Source organism: Camelus bactrianus, chromosome 10, assembly GCF_048773025.1.
Source record: "Camelus bactrianus isolate YW-2024 breed Bactrian camel chromosome 10, ASM4877302v1, whole genome shotgun sequence".
Taxonomy (NCBI): Eukaryota; Metazoa; Chordata; class Mammalia; order Artiodactyla; family Camelidae; genus Camelus; species Camelus bactrianus.
In genome coordinates, this window is record NC_133548.1 from 58,758,992 (window position 1) to 58,778,783 (window position 19,792).

At 47.4% G+C, this 19,792-nt stretch overlaps 3 protein-coding genes across 9 annotated transcripts in view; 1 reads left to right on the forward strand and 2 right to left on the reverse strand.

Moving 5' to 3' along the window:
• ME3 (malic enzyme 3) overlaps nucleotides 1-12,442 on the reverse strand; it is a 378,039-nt gene extending 365,597 nt beyond the window's left edge. Inside the window, exons 1-3 of the mRNA XM_010973388.3 lie at nucleotides 12,303-12,442; nucleotides 1,188-1,480; nucleotides 927-1,078 (exon numbers count right to left, since the gene is read on the reverse strand). The gene's annotated coding sequence lies outside the window, so the exon portion shown is untranslated. The remainder of the gene's footprint in view (nucleotides 1-926; nucleotides 1,079-1,187; nucleotides 1,481-12,302) is intronic.
• FZD4 (frizzled class receptor 4) lies at nucleotides 3,793-12,917 on the reverse strand. The gene is made up of 2 exons (XM_010973384.3): nucleotides 12,303-12,917; nucleotides 3,793-10,183 (listed from the first exon to the last, which is right to left on the reverse strand). The coding sequence occupies exons 1-2, from the start codon at nucleotides 12,585-12,587 to the stop codon at nucleotides 8,855-8,857; spliced, it is 1,614 nt and encodes a 537-aa protein (XP_010971686.1). The 5' UTR covers nucleotides 12,588-12,917; the 3' UTR covers nucleotides 3,793-8,854.
• Nucleotides 12,918-13,063: 146 nt separating this feature from the next.
• TMEM135 (transmembrane protein 135) overlaps nucleotides 13,064-19,792 on the forward strand; it is a 271,164-nt gene continuing 264,435 nt past the window's right edge. For 5 of the 7 annotated variants that reach the window (XM_045509053.2, XM_045509052.2, XM_045509055.2 and 2 more), the window contains exons 1-2: nucleotides 13,064-13,198; nucleotides 17,048-17,186. The gene's annotated coding sequence lies outside the window, so the exon portion shown is untranslated. The remainder of the gene's footprint in view (nucleotides 13,199-17,047; nucleotides 17,187-19,792) is intronic. The other 2 variants (XM_045509059.2, XM_045509061.2) reach the window with 1 other exon arrangement.

Consider the following 19,792-nt stretch of genomic DNA (forward strand, 5'->3'; position numbering starts at 1 on the left):
CTCAGCCCTCAGAAGTGCTCTATGCAAACAAAACCAGCAAGGCCCTGGGACTCAGATTAGGAAGAAAGTGCATAGTAAATGTGATAGGAATAGTAGCACTGAACCCTAGCGGGTTCGGATAGCTGCAGACGGGGTTGGGGAGGGGCATGTGGTTTGCTGCCATGAACCTCTGGAAGGAAAAGTTGTGTCTTATTTATCTTGGTGTACCCTACCAAGCTGGCACATGATGGACCCTCATTCAGCTAGTCCATAAATATTTACCAAGCAATAGAGGATTTGTTTTTCCAGGTTTGGAGTTTAAAGCTTGTTAATAACAGATGAATTCTTTCTCTGTTTCATCATCTGCACTTTTGGACTCAGAGTTGGACCTTGCCTTTTGCGGTTTTTTATAATCACTCCCCCTCTCCCTTCCACAGCCCACTCCAGTATTCTGCATACAGTAGGCACTCAGCAAATATTTACTGGAGGAGGAGAAGACAGAAGGAAAAGAGATGGTGTAACAATAAGCAACACAGTAGGTAGGCGATCATTCTCAAACCCATCATTGAGACTAGAGGGTTTCCTGCGGCTGCAGCCTAAGTGTCTTTTCAGACAATCCTGCCTATGTGATGGCTTTTGTTGCTACCTTTGGTTTCTTTCCTATGCTGGCCACATTTGTCACCAAAGCCCCTCTGTTTCCCCACCTAATAAGGTAAAACCCTCCTTCCTTCTATCTCCCCATCCTTCCTTCCTCCCTCCTTCCCTTATTCTTTCCATTGATATGTTGAAACTCATGCCCGGCCAGGAGCACACAGCTGGGAACCTTTGGGTGCTCAGAGTCACGGTCAGGGTGCTCAGTCTCATGGGGAGATGGACACATGAACGCATCGTTACAAACCGTGCGGTGAAGGCTCCCACAGTTGCTAAGCCCAGAGGCGTAAACTTACCTCTGGTAAGAAGGAAAGCGAGGCAGGAAGTGGCAAGGAGGGTCAGGGATGACTTCCCAGGAGAGATGAACTAAGATTTCGATCTTGAAGGAAGAAGAGACCCAGTCTCGTTGAAGAAAGAGGGAAGGGGCATTGCAGGCAAAGGGAAAGACCTATGAAAAACAAGGGCATGAAAGGAAAACAATGGAACGAGGACAGGGTTTTCTCTGTGACTTATCAACCCCATCTTCCATCTCAGAGCTTTATACTCTCCCCATTTACCTCTTATCAAATGAAGTGATGCAATCCTCTGGCATGTTGGAAATTTCAGATAGCCAATCATTTAATCCCTTAAAGAGAAAGGCACCGATAATGTGGGCTCTCCCTGAGATTAAGCACGTTCTTGGGTGAAAACCGGATCAGGTGCTTGTAGGAAACCCTGCGGGAGGCTGATGAAATCAGGCAGTTGATGTGAAACGTAATAAATGTTACTTTTTATTCTTTCTTGCTAGCAGTTTGAGAAGTTGGAATCCTTTTGCCTTGAGAGCAGATGAATCCAGGGGTTCAACCTTAGCCTAAGGATGAGACAGAGGGAAAAGAATAGGGTGATTCCAGGAATTTCAGGTGGGGCCAAGGTCCATTTTGAAAACTTTTTGGACTAAACCTTTTCAGGGCCAACATTTTCAAAACATTCAGCGAGATGTTCCCAGTCCTACACTCCAGCTGCATGGTGAAAACCGAGCCGAGGACAACGCCCTTCTCCCAATGTAGTTTATTTCTGTTCACAGAAACTCTGAAGACAGGAGGCCAAGGCTGACCTCTTTAGTCAAGAGTCTGCTCAACTTTAAAATTATGATTGCATGTGAAAGCTAAAACGGGAAAGAGAAAAAATCAGTTCTCAGGACAGAAATGCTAAAAACCCTTGGGCCACATTCCAGTCAAGGTCCCGGCCCTGCACACATAGCTCCCGTTGGGGGTGGGTGGTGGGAGACCAGCTAAGACCAGTTCAGATCAGCTGACTGTCCGGGATATTGGGGTTTATTCTAGAGGTATCCAGCTTACAAAGATTATGCTACGTAATCCTTAAACAACAGAAGCTCGTGGCCAGATGTCATTACTGCTTTGCTGCCAAAACACTTACCCATTCCCAGCGAACTATTTGCAGTAAAGAAATCAGAGGATGGAGTATGTATTCGATTCCTAGGTCTACCGAAACAAATGGGGTGGCTTACGACACAGAAGTTCATTCTCACACAATTCTGGAGGCTAGAACCCCAAAAGCAAGGTTTTGGCAAGGTGGCTCCTATTGGAGGCTCTAAGAAAGAATCTGCCATGCCTCTCTCCTTGACACAGAGATACCTGCATGCCCTGAGGCTGTGTCACCCTAACCTCTGCCTCTGCCTTCACATGGCGTTCTCCCGTGTCTGTGTTTAAACTTCCTTTTTGTTATAAGGACACGAGTCACTGGATTAGGGCCCATACTCATCTGGTGTAAGCTCATCTTAACTTGAAAATGTCTGCAAAGACCCTAGGTCCAAATAAATTCACATGCACAGGTACAGGGGGTTAGGACTTCCACATATCTTTGGGGCAGGCACAATTCAACCCACACTGAGTGTAAAACAAAAACAAAACCCTGGGCTAGGCACTAGCAGTCGTGGCTGTCCCACAGGCGACCCACCCGCAGAGCTCCCCTCGGCAAGTCCCTCACCCGAAGTTTCAGTTCTCGTCTCTAAAGCAAAGTAAGGCCTGCCCTGCTCACCTCAGAGAGGCCATGAGAATAAAATGAAATCATGTAAATAAAATTATTCTCTATGCAGAAAGTGTTTCTACAAGTGCAAGGGATTATTATGAATTCATTCCAGATCATTGTTGACTTTCCCTTAACTTCATGACTACCTGATAAGTAGGTAATGAAATGAGAAACAGAGCCCGTCTTACAGGGAAGAGAATTTAAATTACATGCCTGCCTTCAGTTATGGTTTGAGATAAAAGTACAATAGCATTCTGCAGTGGAGAAGAGCGTTGCAGATTCTTGTTCCCTGTGCTTTTTACTCCCATCAAAACAGGGTGGTGTTCAGGTGAACCCCATGGGTGGAAGCAATTTAAAGGCAAACCAAGAGGGCTGCTACGCTCCTCTGGGACATCAGCAGGCATCTCCAACGGCAGTGACTCCCCTTCCCTTCCCTCTGTGTCTGTGTGGTCCACGGTATTACTTGCTCCCATGACAATGTCCTCATAATGGCCTTGAATCTGCTTTGTCTGATGACTTTTCTGGCTATCGGGACACAGACCACCCCAACTTATAAAATTATCTAAAGAAGCTGTTTTCCTGGCTGACTGATGTGTGACACACTCCCATGTCTATTGCACAAAACAGACCATTGTGTAGCCAGAAAAAAAATTTTTTCTTTTAATGAAAATCTGAAGTTAAAAAAAAAAAAGCTCCCTTTCCTACCTTTGTAAGAGGCCTGAAGTTCTAGCAGTGATAGGAAAACTTTTTTCAGGCTGCCAGATGAAGTCAAAGGGACTTGGAAGGTGTGAAAAATGACCACACATATTGGAAATGCCAAAGAGGGGTGTCATGGGATGACAGCTTCAGAACTGCAGTTACATCTGAAGCATCACATGACCACTTGAGTGTTACTGATGACCACAGTAGTGATAAAGTCTGTTGACCCTGGACATCAGGGGTTTGCTGTCCCAGGAGAAATCCCAGAGGGGAAAAATACCACCAGCCAAAAAAAAAAAAAAAAAAAAAAAAAAAGACCAGAAAGAGGCTCTCCCTCCGCCCTGCAAACTCAATTCTCTATTTCTCACTGCTGGGTGAGTGTGCATCCCAGGGGCTTTCAGACACCTGCAGGAACAGACCAAATCATACACCAGCTAATAAACAAAACTTTATTTTCCTTTGATACAAAAATTAAATAGTAAAGTTTTTTTTTGTACAGTGATAAATTAGAAATTTACAGTACAGGCATCAACGCAGACATACATTTGTACATCCTCAAAAGCAGGGTCCATTTCCTCTGATGTTCAGCAATTCGCTCAGGGTGTATAGTAGGGGTTCGCCTGGTACCTCTATGTTGAACATCTGAAAATCCCCCAGGGTGGCCTCGAGGTGGCTGGAGCTGTGGGTGGCGCAGGGGCCCAAGGAAGGCCACAGAACGCGAGCATGTCTGCCACACCAGCAGGCCGCAGCTCATCTTTGCATAGATCACACCTGATATTTATTCTGCCTTCTACAAAGAGCTCAAGGGGCCTTTGTCCTCATCCCTTCTAAAGTCTCACAACATCCCTGTGAGGTAGGAAAAAATTCAGGACCACCACGGTGCTCCACTGGATGGGACCTGGAAAGCCACCTCTCCCTCCCAAAGCCCACAGCCATGCCGGCCCTAGCCGTCAGCAGGACGAGGAAAGGTGCACTCCTGGGAGAGCAGAGGGACCCAGCCTCCAGGGGGCAGGAGCCCTCGGCCCCTCCTCAGAAGCCTTCTGGGATGACAGTGGTCATGGACTGAGTATTGTAGGCGATCAGGGGGCTACAAAAGCTTGGAGGACACGGCTCATATAGGACCCCAAGCAGGCCCTCTACAAATCGCCTGGGAGAATGCTGGGAATGTGCTGGTGCGAAGAAGGGAAACCAGGCAAAACAGAAACAGGCAACTGGGTTTACCAAGGGGAGGAGACCTGTAGGGGGGATCAGGGCTCACTTCCCTCCTGAAACGCCCAGCGCACCATCACTGCACATGCGCGTGGGGAGAGGCAGCAGCAGAAGAGAACTCTGCCCAGGCCACAGCGAAACAAAATCCATTATTTAAGGCTCTGGCATCTGATCCTTGGTTGGAGCAAAATGCTCTCCTAGGAGTTTCCAAGATCTACAACCTAGGCCCAGAAGAAAACTGAGAACCCGGGTCCTTTGCCAGACATAATACAAACCCAGACAGGGACCCTGAACCCAAATACAATAAAGGAACAAAAAGAACCGTCAGAATCCAATGACTCGGCATAGTTGGCTGGAACAGCAACCTCCTCCAATCTCCTCCATCACAGAATGAAATTCAGGATGTAGATCAATTCTGGGGGCTCCTTCCAGAGTCTGTGCTCCACGGCTCTCTTCCCTAACTGCTCCTGTGGCCCCCTCACCAGAAGCCGAAGATTGCACCATCCTGGTGAAATCCCCTTACGTTGGGTCTGCCCTCCAGGGCTGAGGTCGTCAAGTTCATCTTTACATCTTCAGGTCCCGGCATGGTTTCCAACACTGAATTCAGTGACCAGGAGGCTGAGGGGGGTCCAGAGAGGACAGAGCTGGGGGTGCTGGTAAAGTCACAATTCAGAACCTAGGTACAGATGTTTCCCCGGTTCCAGATTTGGGGGTGGGGTGAGGGAGGGACTGGGGAAAGCAAAGTCAGAGAGCATCTCAGGGACATAAAAAGTGTCACCCCTTCTCCGGTTTCAGGTCCCTGAGTAAGCTGCCAGCTCAGAAGCAGTTTCAGAAATCAGGAAACGGGTCTCCATAGAGGAAAAAGGATATGAATCAACCAAGGAGCTCCACCAGGCAGTTCTGGCCAGTTCCACCCTCCCCAGGTTCCTCTGTCCTGGAGAGTGGCGTTTACCAAGGAGAAGAAAGGAGTTTGCCAGAGAGGAGGCTGGACAGAGGTGCCCTTGGGCCCTGCTGAGGCCAAGGGATTTTGTAGGAAGCTACAATTATACCTATTTATTCTAAATTTCAGAGAAAGAAAAAGAACCCTAAACTTTCCCCTACCAAGATGCTATCCTCAGATTCACCTGCACAAGTCACTGGAACACCCCAAGCCCTGAACTGCCTGCCCCTGAAGCCACATTAGATGTGGGAGCTCACATCCATACAGCCAATGTTCACAGTCTTCCTAGGAGATTTCCACAGAGATTGTCACGAAGCAGGGCTGATGCTTTCTGGGAGAACCCCTGCAAATCAATTTGCAAGGAGTCCCAGGAAAGGATGAGTGATGTGTTAAAGGCAGAAAAGACCCAGGAAGAGGTTTCTGGGATGGAGACAGTGAAACACATGGCAATTCTGGGGCCCCTGCTCCTTCCTGAAACCAACAGCAAAGTTCAGCTGACCCAGGAGCATCCCAGGCCAGGTCCAGCAGAAGAACAGAGCTTACCCTCCCCAACATCCACTAAGGTACCTAACACTGGGCTTCACACAGCTGGCACTCAATAAATGTGCTGATAATTGACTTTTTTTTTTTAAACAAACACCAACTTAAGAGGTGACAGAGTCGCCTCAAGGTAACTGGTAACTGACTCCTCAGCCACAAAGCTCCTTTCCTGAAACTGTGAACACTCTCCATGGTCTGGAATGTGAAAGGAACGACCTATAGCCCCGTGACACTGCCAGGGTCACTCATCCAGTCTGCACCGATGGCCACTTCCAATCAAATACACTTCCCCTGAGAAGGCAAGAAATTTATGGAAGAGAGATGTTAAAAGCCAGAAAGCTCCAGAACTCAGGTGTCCAGGTTCATCCAAGCCCTCTTATTGTTTCCATTTCATCATTCATAAACATTGAGCACCTACTCCGTGCCTGGCCCTCTGCTAGGTGCTGCCTTGGTCGCACAATCACTGGAACGTTACAAAGAAAACTGTGTTACACACCCCTACACTCCAACAGCAAGGTCTGTGCTTCACTGCCTGGTCCTTCTTCCCTTTCCTGGGCCAGCGTCTCCGCACAACTCCCAAGACACTGGAGCAGAGCGTGAGTAAGGGCAGGCTCTGCCCCTGGGTGCATGCTCTAGGGCCCCGGCCAGCTATGGGAACCGTCTGCAAGCAGCACGGGGCGTTCACATTTTACATTTCATAGGCGATGCAGTCTCAGATGGAGTTCAACTGGTCCTTCTGGGGACCATTTCTCATGCTCCTGGAGCCCTGACCCAGAGTCCAGCCAAGATACTCAGGCCCAGTACACACAGCCGGGACCACCCGTGCCCACTTAGCGTGAGTCCAAAGCCCTAAGACTTCCTCTTCCAAAACACACGACAGGCCTTACAGGCATCTTCCTCCCATACTGCTCAAGAACCATGCCAAACAAGAGAAAGAAGGAAGGGAAATGTCAAACCAGGGGCACCAGGCTCAAACAAACAAAAAAGACATGCTGATTTCCAAAATATGGACTCCTACTTGGAACTCTGAGTCCCTGGAAATACTTTCCCACAAAGAAACATGATAGAAGAGCTTGCCCACCTGCTTTAAGACGGGGGTGGAGGGCATGAACAAATAAATGAATGAATCACTGCGAAGTAGCTGCCGAAGCAAAGACAGGTATAAACTTCAAGAAGAGCTACCTGTGACATCGTCAACAATTTGTCCCAGAGATCTGGTGATTAGAAGGCCTCAGGCGGGTTAGGAGAAAGGTCAGCTACCATTTTAAAAGAACTGCAACTTTTGAGAGGCTGCTAGGGGAGGAACCCCTTGTGAGGAACAGAAAGCATAAAATTTAAAAGCTCTGGATACCTCCACAAAAGGCAATTAAGACCTGTGTTGTTAGAGTTTGCAGTTCATTTCATATGGTCTACACTCTATTCCCTCCTAACCAATCAGGCTCCTGGCTGGCATTCTGGAGATTCATTAAGCACCATATAAATACTCCAGGCCACACTGCCTCCAATGAAATCTTAAACGGAGCCTTTGCCAATTACTAGGAAACAATTATGCATCAAATAGTTGGATTAGCTGTCCTTAGCTCCCTCTACAAAATTGAAAAAGTCTCCATTGTAGTACATGGACCAGACTCTGATAACATTCTTATGCTAAAGGAAAAAAAGGCACTATCACTCTGAGAATGCAGGCTGACCATAGTTTTAAAGTCAGCTGAGTAACTATTATGTCACGGTCCAAGAATGTGCTTTTAATTGTAATTGACACACACAAATTACACAGTTAATCTGTGTGAATGCAAAGTTGCCAAGAAACTTAACATTTTAGCTCTTCCAGACCGGCGTCTGCACAGATGCAATCACACAAAGTAAAATATATTAAGTCCCCACTGCTCAATGCAGTAGGTCTCTGGGGTGGGTAAGGTAAGTCGACTTGGTAAATCTCATTTTCCTCTGAATTAAGTGATTGTCAGAAGGTGAATCACCCTTCCTTTCCCCCTGATTAGGTGTGCTGCAGTGCAAAAATTCTTATAAAAATACCTCTTTTGAGTCATTAACATAGAATGGAGAAAGCAGTAGCAGCCTAGTACAGGGCTGCTGAAATTCAAGAGGAAGAGAGAGAAGAAATATTCACTGGATACTTTATGTGTGTTTGTATAGTACTTTTGTTTTTTCAAACAATTCTGCTTTATGACAAAGGCACTGAAAGATTCTGACACCACCTCTTGGGAGAGCAATCCACAAAGCTCTAAACAGCAGACAGTGCACCGCAGAAAATGTTTATGTTAGATCAGCCAAACTATAAAACTCTTGTAACACTTCTCTGAACCCAGCTTTCCAGTGTTTATAGATCGCTTCGCTATCTGAAAGACCCAGTTAGGATTTAAAATTTTTAAAGGGTTAAAAAAGTTAATCTTTGTCCCTGCAAGTTGCCTACTCACAGTTCAAACCCCATCCTGCAGGGAAAAGCAGCATTGTCCTGGACCTCCTGGAATCTAGGCAGGACCTCCACGCTCCAAGCTCCAAGCTGCGACCTGCTAAAGTGATCAATGTTTTGATTTTTCACAGCTTTGAAAGCCTCTAACTGGCTTTTCCATTTTGGATCATTCCAAAGTCTGCAGCAAAATCATTAGTTTTATGATTCTGGGGGGAAGCGGGGAGAGTGGCAGTGGGCTATTGGTATGTGTGGGGGATCACTTAAGTATTGCTAGTTGGTTGGAACTGAGATTCACCGCATGGAGCTTATAGTAGCATTTACACTGAAATGCTGCCATTCCCCCTTCAAAATCTGGAAAGCGTGGAGGCTGGCTAGCCTTATACCACAGTTTCACTGCCTCTCCCGGGCTTCACCCAACCATTCCCTCTCTTTTCTCTCTTTACCCTCCCAGAATTCACCAATCTGTTGGAACACTTCTGCCACGTGTGAAGAGTTTTGGCAGACCAAATCCACATGCCTGAAGTGATGCCTACCAGCAAAGACATAAAAATTTTCAACATTTCAACCGCCATATTGGAATCATCTGCAGAATACCGAAAGAGCGCCCAGTTGGAGATTTCATAGAAATAACAGGCAATCACACAGGTTGCGGGCACTGTGTACAGGACTGAGAAGACCCCAATCTTAACCATGAGCCTTTCTAACTTGTCTGTCTTTGTCCCATCCTTTTGAAGATTCGACCGAATTTTGAACAAGGCCACCAAACCCGCAGCAATGAACAAAGTTCCGATCACCAGGTAAGTGAAGAGGGGAGCCACCACAAAACCCGTAAGGGCATCCAAGTTTTGGTTCCCCACATAGCACAGGCCGGTCAGTTCATCGGCATCCACCAGTCTCATAATCAAGATGACAATGGTCTTCACTGCAGGGATGGCCCAGGCTGCAATGTGGAAATAAGAGCTGTGCATTTCAATGGCTTCGTGACCCCATTTGAGTCCCGCTGCCAAAAACCAAGTGAGTGTCAGAATTACCCACCAGATGGAACTGGCCATTCCAAAAAAGTACATCAGCAAGAAAATGATTGCACATCCTGTGTTCTTAAGTCCTTCTTGGATGAGAACAGGTTCTGCTGCCTCTTCAAAATCGCAGGATATCCTTTCCCGGCCGACAGTCAGCCTGACAATATAAGCAATGCTATAAATATTATAGCACATACTGAGAAATATGATGGGGCGCTCCGGGTAGGAAAACCTGGAAGAATCGATCAGGAAGGTGAGCACAGTGAAGGCGGTGGAGATGAAGCACAGGCTGGCCCACACGGCCATCCAGATATCGGTGAACTCCTTGGCCGAGCGGCTGTGTAAGCCAGCATCGTAGCCACACTTGAGAACACAGTTCAGGCTCCTCTTCACCCAGATGTACTGATCAGAATTGGTTCCCACGGAATGGCACTCTTCCCCGGGCTGGACGGGGGTTTTGTGAGGTAAGGGCACCTCCTCATCACCTGGCCCTTCCATGCACATGTGGTTGTGGTCATTCTGTGGGGGGAACTTGCTGCAGTTCAGGCTCTCCGGCCAGGCAAATCCAAATTCCTTCAGGACAGGCTCGCAGCGTCTCTTGACAGAAAGACACATGCCGCCACAGGGGCCGATCGGGATGTTGACCTTCTCTGTGCACATCGGCACATACACCGAACAAAGGAAAAACTGGAAAAGTCACGAAATGAACAAAGAAAACAATGACTTGGAAGTTTGACCTAATGCTTGCACAAAACTGACTTGAATGCTTCTGAGCAAAGTATATGCCTACTTTTAAACCAGCCTATAGGGAGTTCAACTGTTGACTCTGACCTCAAACAAGCGTGCCTAATAATCCATCACTTACATACTTTTCTTCTTTTGGGTCTTGTAATCCTTTCCAGGAGAACATAGATAAATAATATATAAAAGGATCCAAGAATTACATAATCCCTTTTTGCACAATACTTAAGGAAATAAACCTTAAGAAATGGACTTTGAGTCTCCCTCCCCTTTCAGCTACTATTTGAAAGAGCTGAACAGACTAATCAAATGACTCAGTCATTTAGGAGATGGAGTGATTTATTTTTATCCTCATACCTTTATCACCACAAAAATAAATGTTAAAAAAATGTAGATCCAACTTTTCTCGGGTTAATATTCTCTCCTTTCTCTACTTTGTGCCCTAAAATCACTTTTTAATCAGTCTCATATTGAAACAGAAAATGTCCAAGTTGAGACACTATTAGACCCCAAGGAAAGGATGCAGGTTGAAGTCTTCTGGATACCAGGGGGTTTGTTTGGCCAGGTTTCCTCAATGAATAATAGTGAAGCACAATAGGAAAATATAAATGTTCAGTCCCTGAAACTGGAATAGCAGCAAGGGAGAGTCCAGTTGCTGTCCTCAATTCCTCCAGCATTGATAAACAGTCTGCTTGGCTCCTTACAGATGTTGTCTATGAAGTCTAGAGTTACAAGTAACTATTTTCCAGCATGTAAAGGGATCCAGTCCTGTCCTTCAAAACAGCTTGGCTGCCTCCCCAGGATACATGTAATTAAAAATATATATCCTTGCAAAAGCTGTTTCTTCAACAAATTTGCCACTGATGTCAGGATATGTGCTGTTTCCAAACTGAGAGCTAGAGAAGCATTTTCTTAAGCTTTTATAACCTAGTTCTAAAGTCCTGAAACTTCCAAAGGGACATTTCACCAGCGACAGGTTTAATCCCAACCATCTTTCTGAAACCACAATCCAACTTTTCCAATGACCTATGTAAAAATATGAACCTAGTAAGTAAGCTGCCTGCCTGTTTCTTATCTCTCAGAAGTTACAACCAGAACCACAGATTTCTGAAGCTTTTAGCCTGGATAACTATCCTCTATTTTTTTTCCCAACTTCTCTCTTTTCTAAATTTCTAAAAATCACTCATAGCCTTCACCAACCACAACACAACCAGTGTTAACATTTTTTAGAATTTCCTTTCAGTTTTTTTTGCAATGAACTGATTGCTTTTGTAAGATTATAATCACCCTGTATAAGCAAATTCTTTCACTTCTTTATGGTAGGATGAATATTTTCTATATTATTACATAAGCTTTAAATTTTTTAAAGACTGTAAAAAAAAAAAAAAAGTTTGCAATATACAAACAAGCGTCTGGAGCTTGACCATACCATCACCTTTTTCCCAAGTGATGTCTTCTCTCCCTCCAAGCACTAAACCTGCCCTTAACCCTGAGAATGAGAAGGAACTCAAGCTATAGCAACCATTCCTTTCTGCATGACCTCTAAAATCTTGCGGGACGACGCGAGAGGCCATTCTGCAGAAAACGGGGCAGTGGTGTTTCACTAAATAACATACCCAAAAAATATGGGGGAGAAAGGAGGTCGGTGAGGGAGCGTAAGTTCCCGTCTCCTTATCTCTCCTTCCAAGTCTTAGCTGCAGCTGGCTGCCCCGCCGGGGACTCGCCCACCGAGCAGCGGCGGCCAGAATCCTTGGCAAAGATAACTCTGAACTCCGCTGGGGTTAGGGGCTTGGCCAGACTCGGGTGGGCAGGGGAGAAAAACGGAAGGGCGGGGTGTAAGAGTGGGTTCTTTCGCAGGCCAGATGACTTACACAACATTTTGGCTCCCAGTCCCTGAGAAGGGACAGAAAAGTGGGGGTGGGGATGGAAATCACTTTTCCAGGATAGTTACACCCTTCAGCCTAGGAAGAGGACAGGGGGCTCGACTTGACAAGGGCTCCACGGAGATCGTTTGGGGCGTCCCTGCCCAAGGGGACCCGCCCGGGGTGGGGGTGGGGGCGCCCACCTGCAGCTGGCTGGAGCAACCGTACTGGATGAGCGGCGTGAAAGTAGTCAGCTGCAGCTCAGCGTCCGTCTGCAGCTCGTGCCCCACCAGGTTGGGCATCTTGGTCACGTTGTAGCCCAGGTTCTGGCACATGGAGATGCGGATGGGGTCGCAGCGCCGCTCCTCCTCGTCTCCGAAGCCCCGCGCCGGCCCCAGGAGCACCAGCAACAGCAGCAGCAGCCGCAGACTGAGACCGACACCCCCGGGAGCCCCCAGGACGCGCAGCCCTGCGCCCCTCCCGGCCATGGCCAGAGCCAGGGGCAGCGGCGGCGGCAGGGGCTGCTCCAGCAGACACCCCCAGTTTGCACGGGGGTGCCAGCTGCCCGCGCTGCTCCCAGCTCCGGGAAAGGGAGTGTGATAAGGCGCCAAGAGCGACGAGGGGGCAGCGGCCGGCTCTCCAGCAGCTGCGCGCGACTGTATGAGGTATTAGACGCCCCGGGCCAGGGCCGAAGGATAGACTGCGAGGGTCATGGTTGCAGGCGGCGAGCCCCAAGCCCGGCGCCGGCAGCGTCCGCTCGGGGTCTCGGAGAAGCCCGCCTGCACCCTGCGCCGCGCGGCTCTCAACGCCAGAGCCCTCCGTGGCGCTGGAGGTTCGCTGGGCGGTGGCGGGACGGGACGGACAGCGCGCTTCTCCAATGGCCGGGCGCCGTGGCCAGCGAGGGGCGGGGCCACTCTGCCCCGGGCAGGGTCAAGCCGCCGCCCGCCAGCCCCCCTCCTGCGTCTCTCCCTCCCGCCCCGGAGCGCCCCGCCCCGCTTCCCGGCTCTCGCTTTCCTCCCACCGGGTTTGCGGCGCTCGGGGGCCAGGCGGCGATGGAGCCAAGTCGCTTGGCCGGGCCAGCCTGCTCCTTCTCTCTCAGGTGAGAAGTGCTCCCAGATCAGTCGGCTCCCTTTCCTTCCTTTCTTCCAGCTGTCACTTCGCCCGTGGCCACCTCCCCATCAGGCAGAGAAACGTACGCACAAAGAACACGGGATTTGGATTTACAAAGGTTGTGGCTTTACATCCTGGCTGTGTGACCTTGAGCAAATTGCCCAACCTCTCGGCGTCGGTTTCCTCATCCGTAAAGAGACTTGGGAGGATTAGAGATAATGCGTAAAACGCTTAGCACGGTGCCTGGTACAGCGCGAGCTCGTAGCTGTTTTCACTCCTAGCTTGCTCGAGTTGGAGCCCGGCCCCTCTCCCCGCCCCCAGCCTCGGCTCGACCTGCACCCGGGAGCTGCCTGTCTCCAGCCGCGAGTGGGGGAGGCGCCCCGGAGCAGCCGACCAGCCGACGGTCTCGCGCTCCGATTTCCTCACCGTATGAAATGAAATTCCACAGGGGGATTCGAAAGGAAATGAGACCGGGACGCTCCGTGCTTCTCGGCCCGCCGCCCTTCCTGTCTCGGGGACACGGTTTCTAAATAAGGTTGGGAGGGTGAGAGGGCGGGAGGGGAGAGGCTTGACCTGTGCATGGGAGGCTGAGAAGGCGCGCAACCACCGGGGCTCCCTTCCCCCAGCCTCACGGGTATCCCTCCCCTGAAGCCTGAATCTCTTTTTAACTAATTCTGCGTCTGCGAGGGTCCTGGGGATCATGCGACCGGTGTTTGGACCCAAATTTCCCCTCTCATTCCTAGCCCTCCTCCCGCCCTCCTCTCCTTGGACGGAGCTTTGTGCTAGCCCACCCTCTCCACTTTCCAGTCGGGCCAGTGAAACCCTCAACAGGTGGATTCCTAAATCATTTACTAGTTGCAGCACTGTGGTCAAGCTGCTGTGCCTCTCTGAGCCTCGTATTGGTCAGCTGTAAAGTAAGGAAGCTCATATCTACCCCACACAGTTGTTCTAAGAGTTTAAATAAGATAATGTTTGTAAATCATTTAGTACACAGTAAGTGCCGAATAACTTGGTTATTGTTGTGGGGCAGTCTCCTGCTTTCCAGCCTGGTGCCAAAGACATCTCCTGCAGCCCAGGTCTGAGGATCTGGGTAAAGATCTTTCATGAAAAAGAATATATATAAAACTGAATCACTATGCTGTGCAATAGAAACTAACACAATATTGCAAATCAACTATACTTCAATTTAAAAAAAACGGGGGGCTTCCTACTCTCTTACTGAGATCTTTTTGTCCAACACTTGCCACTCTTTCCCAGGGGTTTAGTGACAGGGACCAATTTTTGTGTGTATTTATATCCTTCCATTTCAGCCAAGTCTGGCACATGGCAGAGACTGGCTACAAGTTGGAAGGACCTCTGTACCACTCATGTGGTGCTCATATTATGTCCTGTATTTTTAGTTTTCTTATATTACCAACTCCACCTGGCCGAAGGCAAGAATGGAATCACTTGTTTTTTGGGTATTTGGCTCTGTGCCTAGAACTGGTTGGGCACATAGAAGCTGTGTTGTCTCCAGCCATCATCATACTCTTCCAGAGAAGGAGACTGTGTTAGCTCCTTAAAGAAATGAAGAAAATGAGGCTAGAACCAAAGTGATTGTTAGAAGAGAAAGACCAATCAAACAGTGGGCCAAAAGAGGCCTTTTGAAGATGGGGGCTAGGGTTATTTCCCCAGAAAAGTTCCAAGCTGAAAATGTACATACTTAGCAGTAGGGTTGAATCTTCTGTATGCCTGTGCTGAGGCATGCATGAGACCATTGGCCTCCAGAGATGAATAAATGATTAGATGAATGAATCAAATGAATAGATGATTCTCACCCTGTAGCAACTCATGGGGGGAGACAAAGAATAAACAGACAACTGTAACTCGATGTGATAAGTGCACACAGAGAGAATTGTGGGTAAATCCAAGGTAGAGGTAGATGAGTTTGGAGGGCTGCTTAAAGGGAGATGCACTGCCGAATTCTGAGCTACTTGACAAAGCGGAACTATGTGCAGTTGGCACTTCTAGGGTACTTGCAGGGAGGAGAGTGGGGCTTGCTTTGTGCTAAAGATATGTGTATGTACCTGGCTTATTAAACAGTGGACTCCATGGGGTCAAAGAGCAGGAGCTCTCTGCATAGGGCCTGGCACACAGCAGGAACCCATTAGTGTTGGGTCAATCAATACTATTATCAAATCAATAACAAGTGAGTCATACAGAACGTTTACTCTGTGCCAGATACTGTATTACATGCTTTATATGCATTATCTTATTTATTTTGCTTAAGAACACTGATGTTCTGAGAGGTTAAGCAACGTGTCCGAGATCACACAGTAAGTGACAGAAGAGGACTCATGCATATCTGCCTGGCCCAAAAGTCTGTGAGCATGCTAACTGCTCTCACAGAGGAAGTTGCTCGACACTCAGCCTAATCCACAGTTAAAGATGACCCTTTTGTGGTCTGGACCTCTTATTCCTAGAGCCCTGGCAGCCCTGCCCTGCCTCAGCCTGCTTGAGGCGACTGTCTCCTTTGAGAACACTTGAAAAAGCCCCTTGCCCGTCAGAAGCTTTGCCTGTCAACAGCTTTTCTTTCCCAGCATGGAACTCATCGCAGGTATTTTCCAAAAAAGAGAGCCAGGGGAATCACATTTCAGTCTGAATGTGGAAAGAAAACAAAGACCATGACTTAGAGCTAAATCTGAATGGCCTGGAGCCCCTCAGCCTCCCTCTCACAGAGTGGTTTACACAGTCACCAATCTGCTCCTGGTGACAGGCATGGCATATTTGTCTTTGTTGCAGAAAACACTTCCCCAAGGGAGTTGCAGGCAGAGGGCTATCCACTGTGTGACGTGTAGAGCATTTAGGAGATGTTAGGGGTAGAAGACAGGGACATGGGAATAGACCTCCCATTAACCTGGAGTGCAGGCCATGGCTCCCTAGTGACTCTGGCCTGAGAGCCTGGGCAGCTTCCTCCATCCACTCTCTGAGTAATAAAGAGGCAGCCACTTTGGAGCGGCAACAAACATGACTTCAGCCAGCGAGCTGTTGGGCAGTTGGAGGGCTCTCCATTTGCATCTGATGAGAGGCTGAGTTCTAATTAACTCCTGTGATGTGTTAATTTTTCAACCTGACATTTTCTGCTCTAATAGATTCTTGTAATGGTTCCTAAATTAAAGGCTGCATTTGAAGACTAACGTTTAGGTTAAAATCCACCACCTAAGGGGGCGGCTAGGGGGAGCCCATAAACATCCTTTCCCTCCTAAGGAAAACCTCTCATTTGCAGTTCTTTGCTAACCCAATTAAGTGCTGAAGTAGTCACCCTGAAGCCTGCTTTTTATTTCCTGTGAAACAATCCAACTAATCCATATTCAGCCGCTTCCAAGAAAAGTCTTATTCCAACCACTCATGAAGAAACCAGCTTCTTTGAATCTGGACAGAACATTTAAAACTCACAAAGAGCTGTCTTGATAGAAAATGCAAGAAAGTGGTTCATTATTACACTGTTCAGTGTTTTGAGGGGAAAATTCACTGGGACTAAAACCTCATCATGGTTGGGAATTTACCACGGGACAGCAGAAGAGTGGGGAGAAGCCATGACCCCAACCCATCGGTGTATAGACTATAGATAGTCTGGGTGCTGCATCTTCCCCTGCACCCTAACTAGTTCTAGAACAAGAACACGTGTACTGAGTAAAGCGGAGGGGAACACTAATCTTGCCAGACCACCAGAAACCGGAAGGGAAACTCCCAGATCATCTGCTGCAGAACTCAACAGACAAAGAATCTGAGACCCACTGGAGGGAGATGACTTATCTGAGACGGGGCTAAAACTAGGTATCCTTTACCCTGCCTGCAGGACTCTTCCCCCCGCCTCACACCGTCTTCCTGCCATCGCCTTGCTGGAGAAGCCAGGATTGCTATAGGAACCAGGTTCCAGGCAAACAGCAGCAGACCCGTTTCTCAGACCAGAGGCTTCAGACTGCATATGCAGGGAGGTAGGTCATAGATGGCTCTGCAAACCAGGCCCTTTCTCATTCTCAATAACACTGCCGCACATGACCACTCATGCGTTGAGAACAACTAGACTTGCCCCACCTGCCTGCCCTTCAGAGCGGCCAGTCAGTCCTCTACCTCAGCCAACACATTTCTCCTTCCTCCTTGTCCATACACTGTTTCAGAAATGCCGTATTGAACGACTTCCTCATTTCTGCTTTTGTGACTGTTTAAGCCTCCCCTGAGGGGCGAGCCGAGGCACCTGGCTATTGAAGTCTGAATTACAGCATCCTCACAAGGCCAGAGTGATGGGAGTGGCTCAAAGAATGTCAGGACTGGAAGATGCCTTAGAGACCAAGGAGTCTACCTCATCATCCTATTTGCAGATAAATGTGGATACAGAGAAAAAAGTACATGTCCATTGACTGTCCACTGTGATGCTGCTCGCTGGACACAGAGAGGGGCTAGAACCAAGGCTTTCTGGCTTTATGGTTCAGTACCTCCTACATCGTGCTGAAGCCTTGGCACTTAGAACACGGGGGGACACACTGAGCCCCCTGGACAGGGTGTTGACTAAATGACTATCTTCCAGCAAGGAAATCAGAAAATTATGTTTCCTTCTTAGAATTAAGCCCCACCGTAGTAACTCTCTACAGGGAAAACAAAAGCAATAGCAAAATTTCTTTATCATCCCAGGGCTTTTGTGAGAGTCAGACATACATATATGAAGGTTCTTACCATTGGGCTTGGAAGATTCTGTTAGCTTTTCTTTGTCATCGCATTGAGTTAAAACTTGCCTGTATTGTTTTACTTAAATTCAAGAATTCTTCACTCCTTATTCCAGAGGTGAATTTTCTGTGTCTTTTGGTAAGCGTGATGCTACAGTGAAGTTCCAGGGGGCTTCTGACAGTCAAGGGGCTTGGATATGGTGAAGTCCCAGGGGTCCACAGACAGACCTGCAAACAGAGCAAACAAATTAGAGCCAGAGAAATCTGACTGGAAATTTTAACTTGACGGTTGACTAGCTATGTGATGCTGATCAACTCAATCTTTCTGAGCCTCAGTGTCCACATCTTTAAAATGGGATAATAGAAATTATGGCAGACACTGTAGGTTGTTTAGCCAGTAGCCTCCCCCCACCCTTACTTGTCACATCCAAACCTTTTTTCCTTTCTAACAACAACATAGTACAACAAACTGGCAAGTGCTTCAGAGGAAGACGAGCTCTTTCCTAGTTCTAGGGCATGGAAGTAAATCTCTCCCCTTGCAAATGATTGGCTTAGGGATGACACAATTCTAACCAAAGAGATCAAAGTACAAATGGGAAATAGGTGTGGAGGGCTCATCTCTGGGATGATTTTCCTAACTTTTAGAAAGGATACAGAAAAAGATCTGCCTCTTCTTCCTCAGGCTTTTGGATGTTGTGTGAGAATGTGATGACTGGAACTGTTGCTGCCATTTGGCTACCAAAAGGAGTGCAGGCCAAATGCTAAAGATGAGTAAGTGGTTAATTTTATGTGTCCACTTGGCTGGACCACATGTGCATATATTTGGTTAAACATTATTCTGGATGTTTCTGTGAGGATATTTTTGGATGAGTTTAACATTTAAATCAATAGACTGAGTAAAGCAGGTGGCCCTTTCTAATGTGGGTGGGCCTCATCCAATCAGTTGAAGGCCTAAATAGAAAGAAAAAAAGATTGATCCTCCCCTGAAACAAAGGAATTCCTCCTGCCTTACTGCCTTTGATCTGCAACTTTGGTGTTTTCCTGCTTTCAGTCTCGAACTGAACTATCAGCTTTTCCTGGGTCTTGAGACTGCTAGACTTCTGATTGTGACTACACCATCAGCTCTTCTGGGTCTCTAGCTTGCCAATTCACCCTGCAGTCCTCCATGCACAATTTGTTGCCTAATATATATTCCCTTGCCATATATATATACATACATACATACATACACACACACACACACACATTCTATTGGCTTTGTTTTTCTGAAGAGCCCTCATACAATGAGAGAGCAGGAAGATGGAAAGAACCTGGGTTCTTAGAGATATGATTGAGCTACTGAATGAATCCATCACAGTAGTTCCTATGACTGAATTAATCCACTGCAGTAGTCCTAATTGCTAAATTAATCAACCCCAGTGGTCCTTAAGTGAGATGATACATTTTCCTTCCTGTTTAAGCCACTTTTAGTTAGATTTCTTCCTTATTTCTTGCACCTGAAGGCACTATAACTGATCCAGCAATCAAACCAGTGGGATTATTATGGAAAGTTAAAGGTGGTTAGTAAACATTTGTTCTCTTCTCAGCACATAAATTTTAGTGCAAGACTTTCTTCTTAATAATGATAATCCCTTAAGCGGTATAGTCTCTTGTCATAGAATGCTTCCATAGGCATTCTCTTACTAGACTGTGAATTTCTTGAACACTTAGATCACATTTACTCTGTCTTTAGCTCTAGTTCCTAGCACAGGTGTTGAATGTTTCTTAGACTATATCTTTCAATGAGTTTGTTCTTCAATGACATTGATGCTCACTTGGAAGTAATTACCTAGGAACTGGGCAAAGTGAACCGACACAACTCTAGATGTATGCCTCATAGT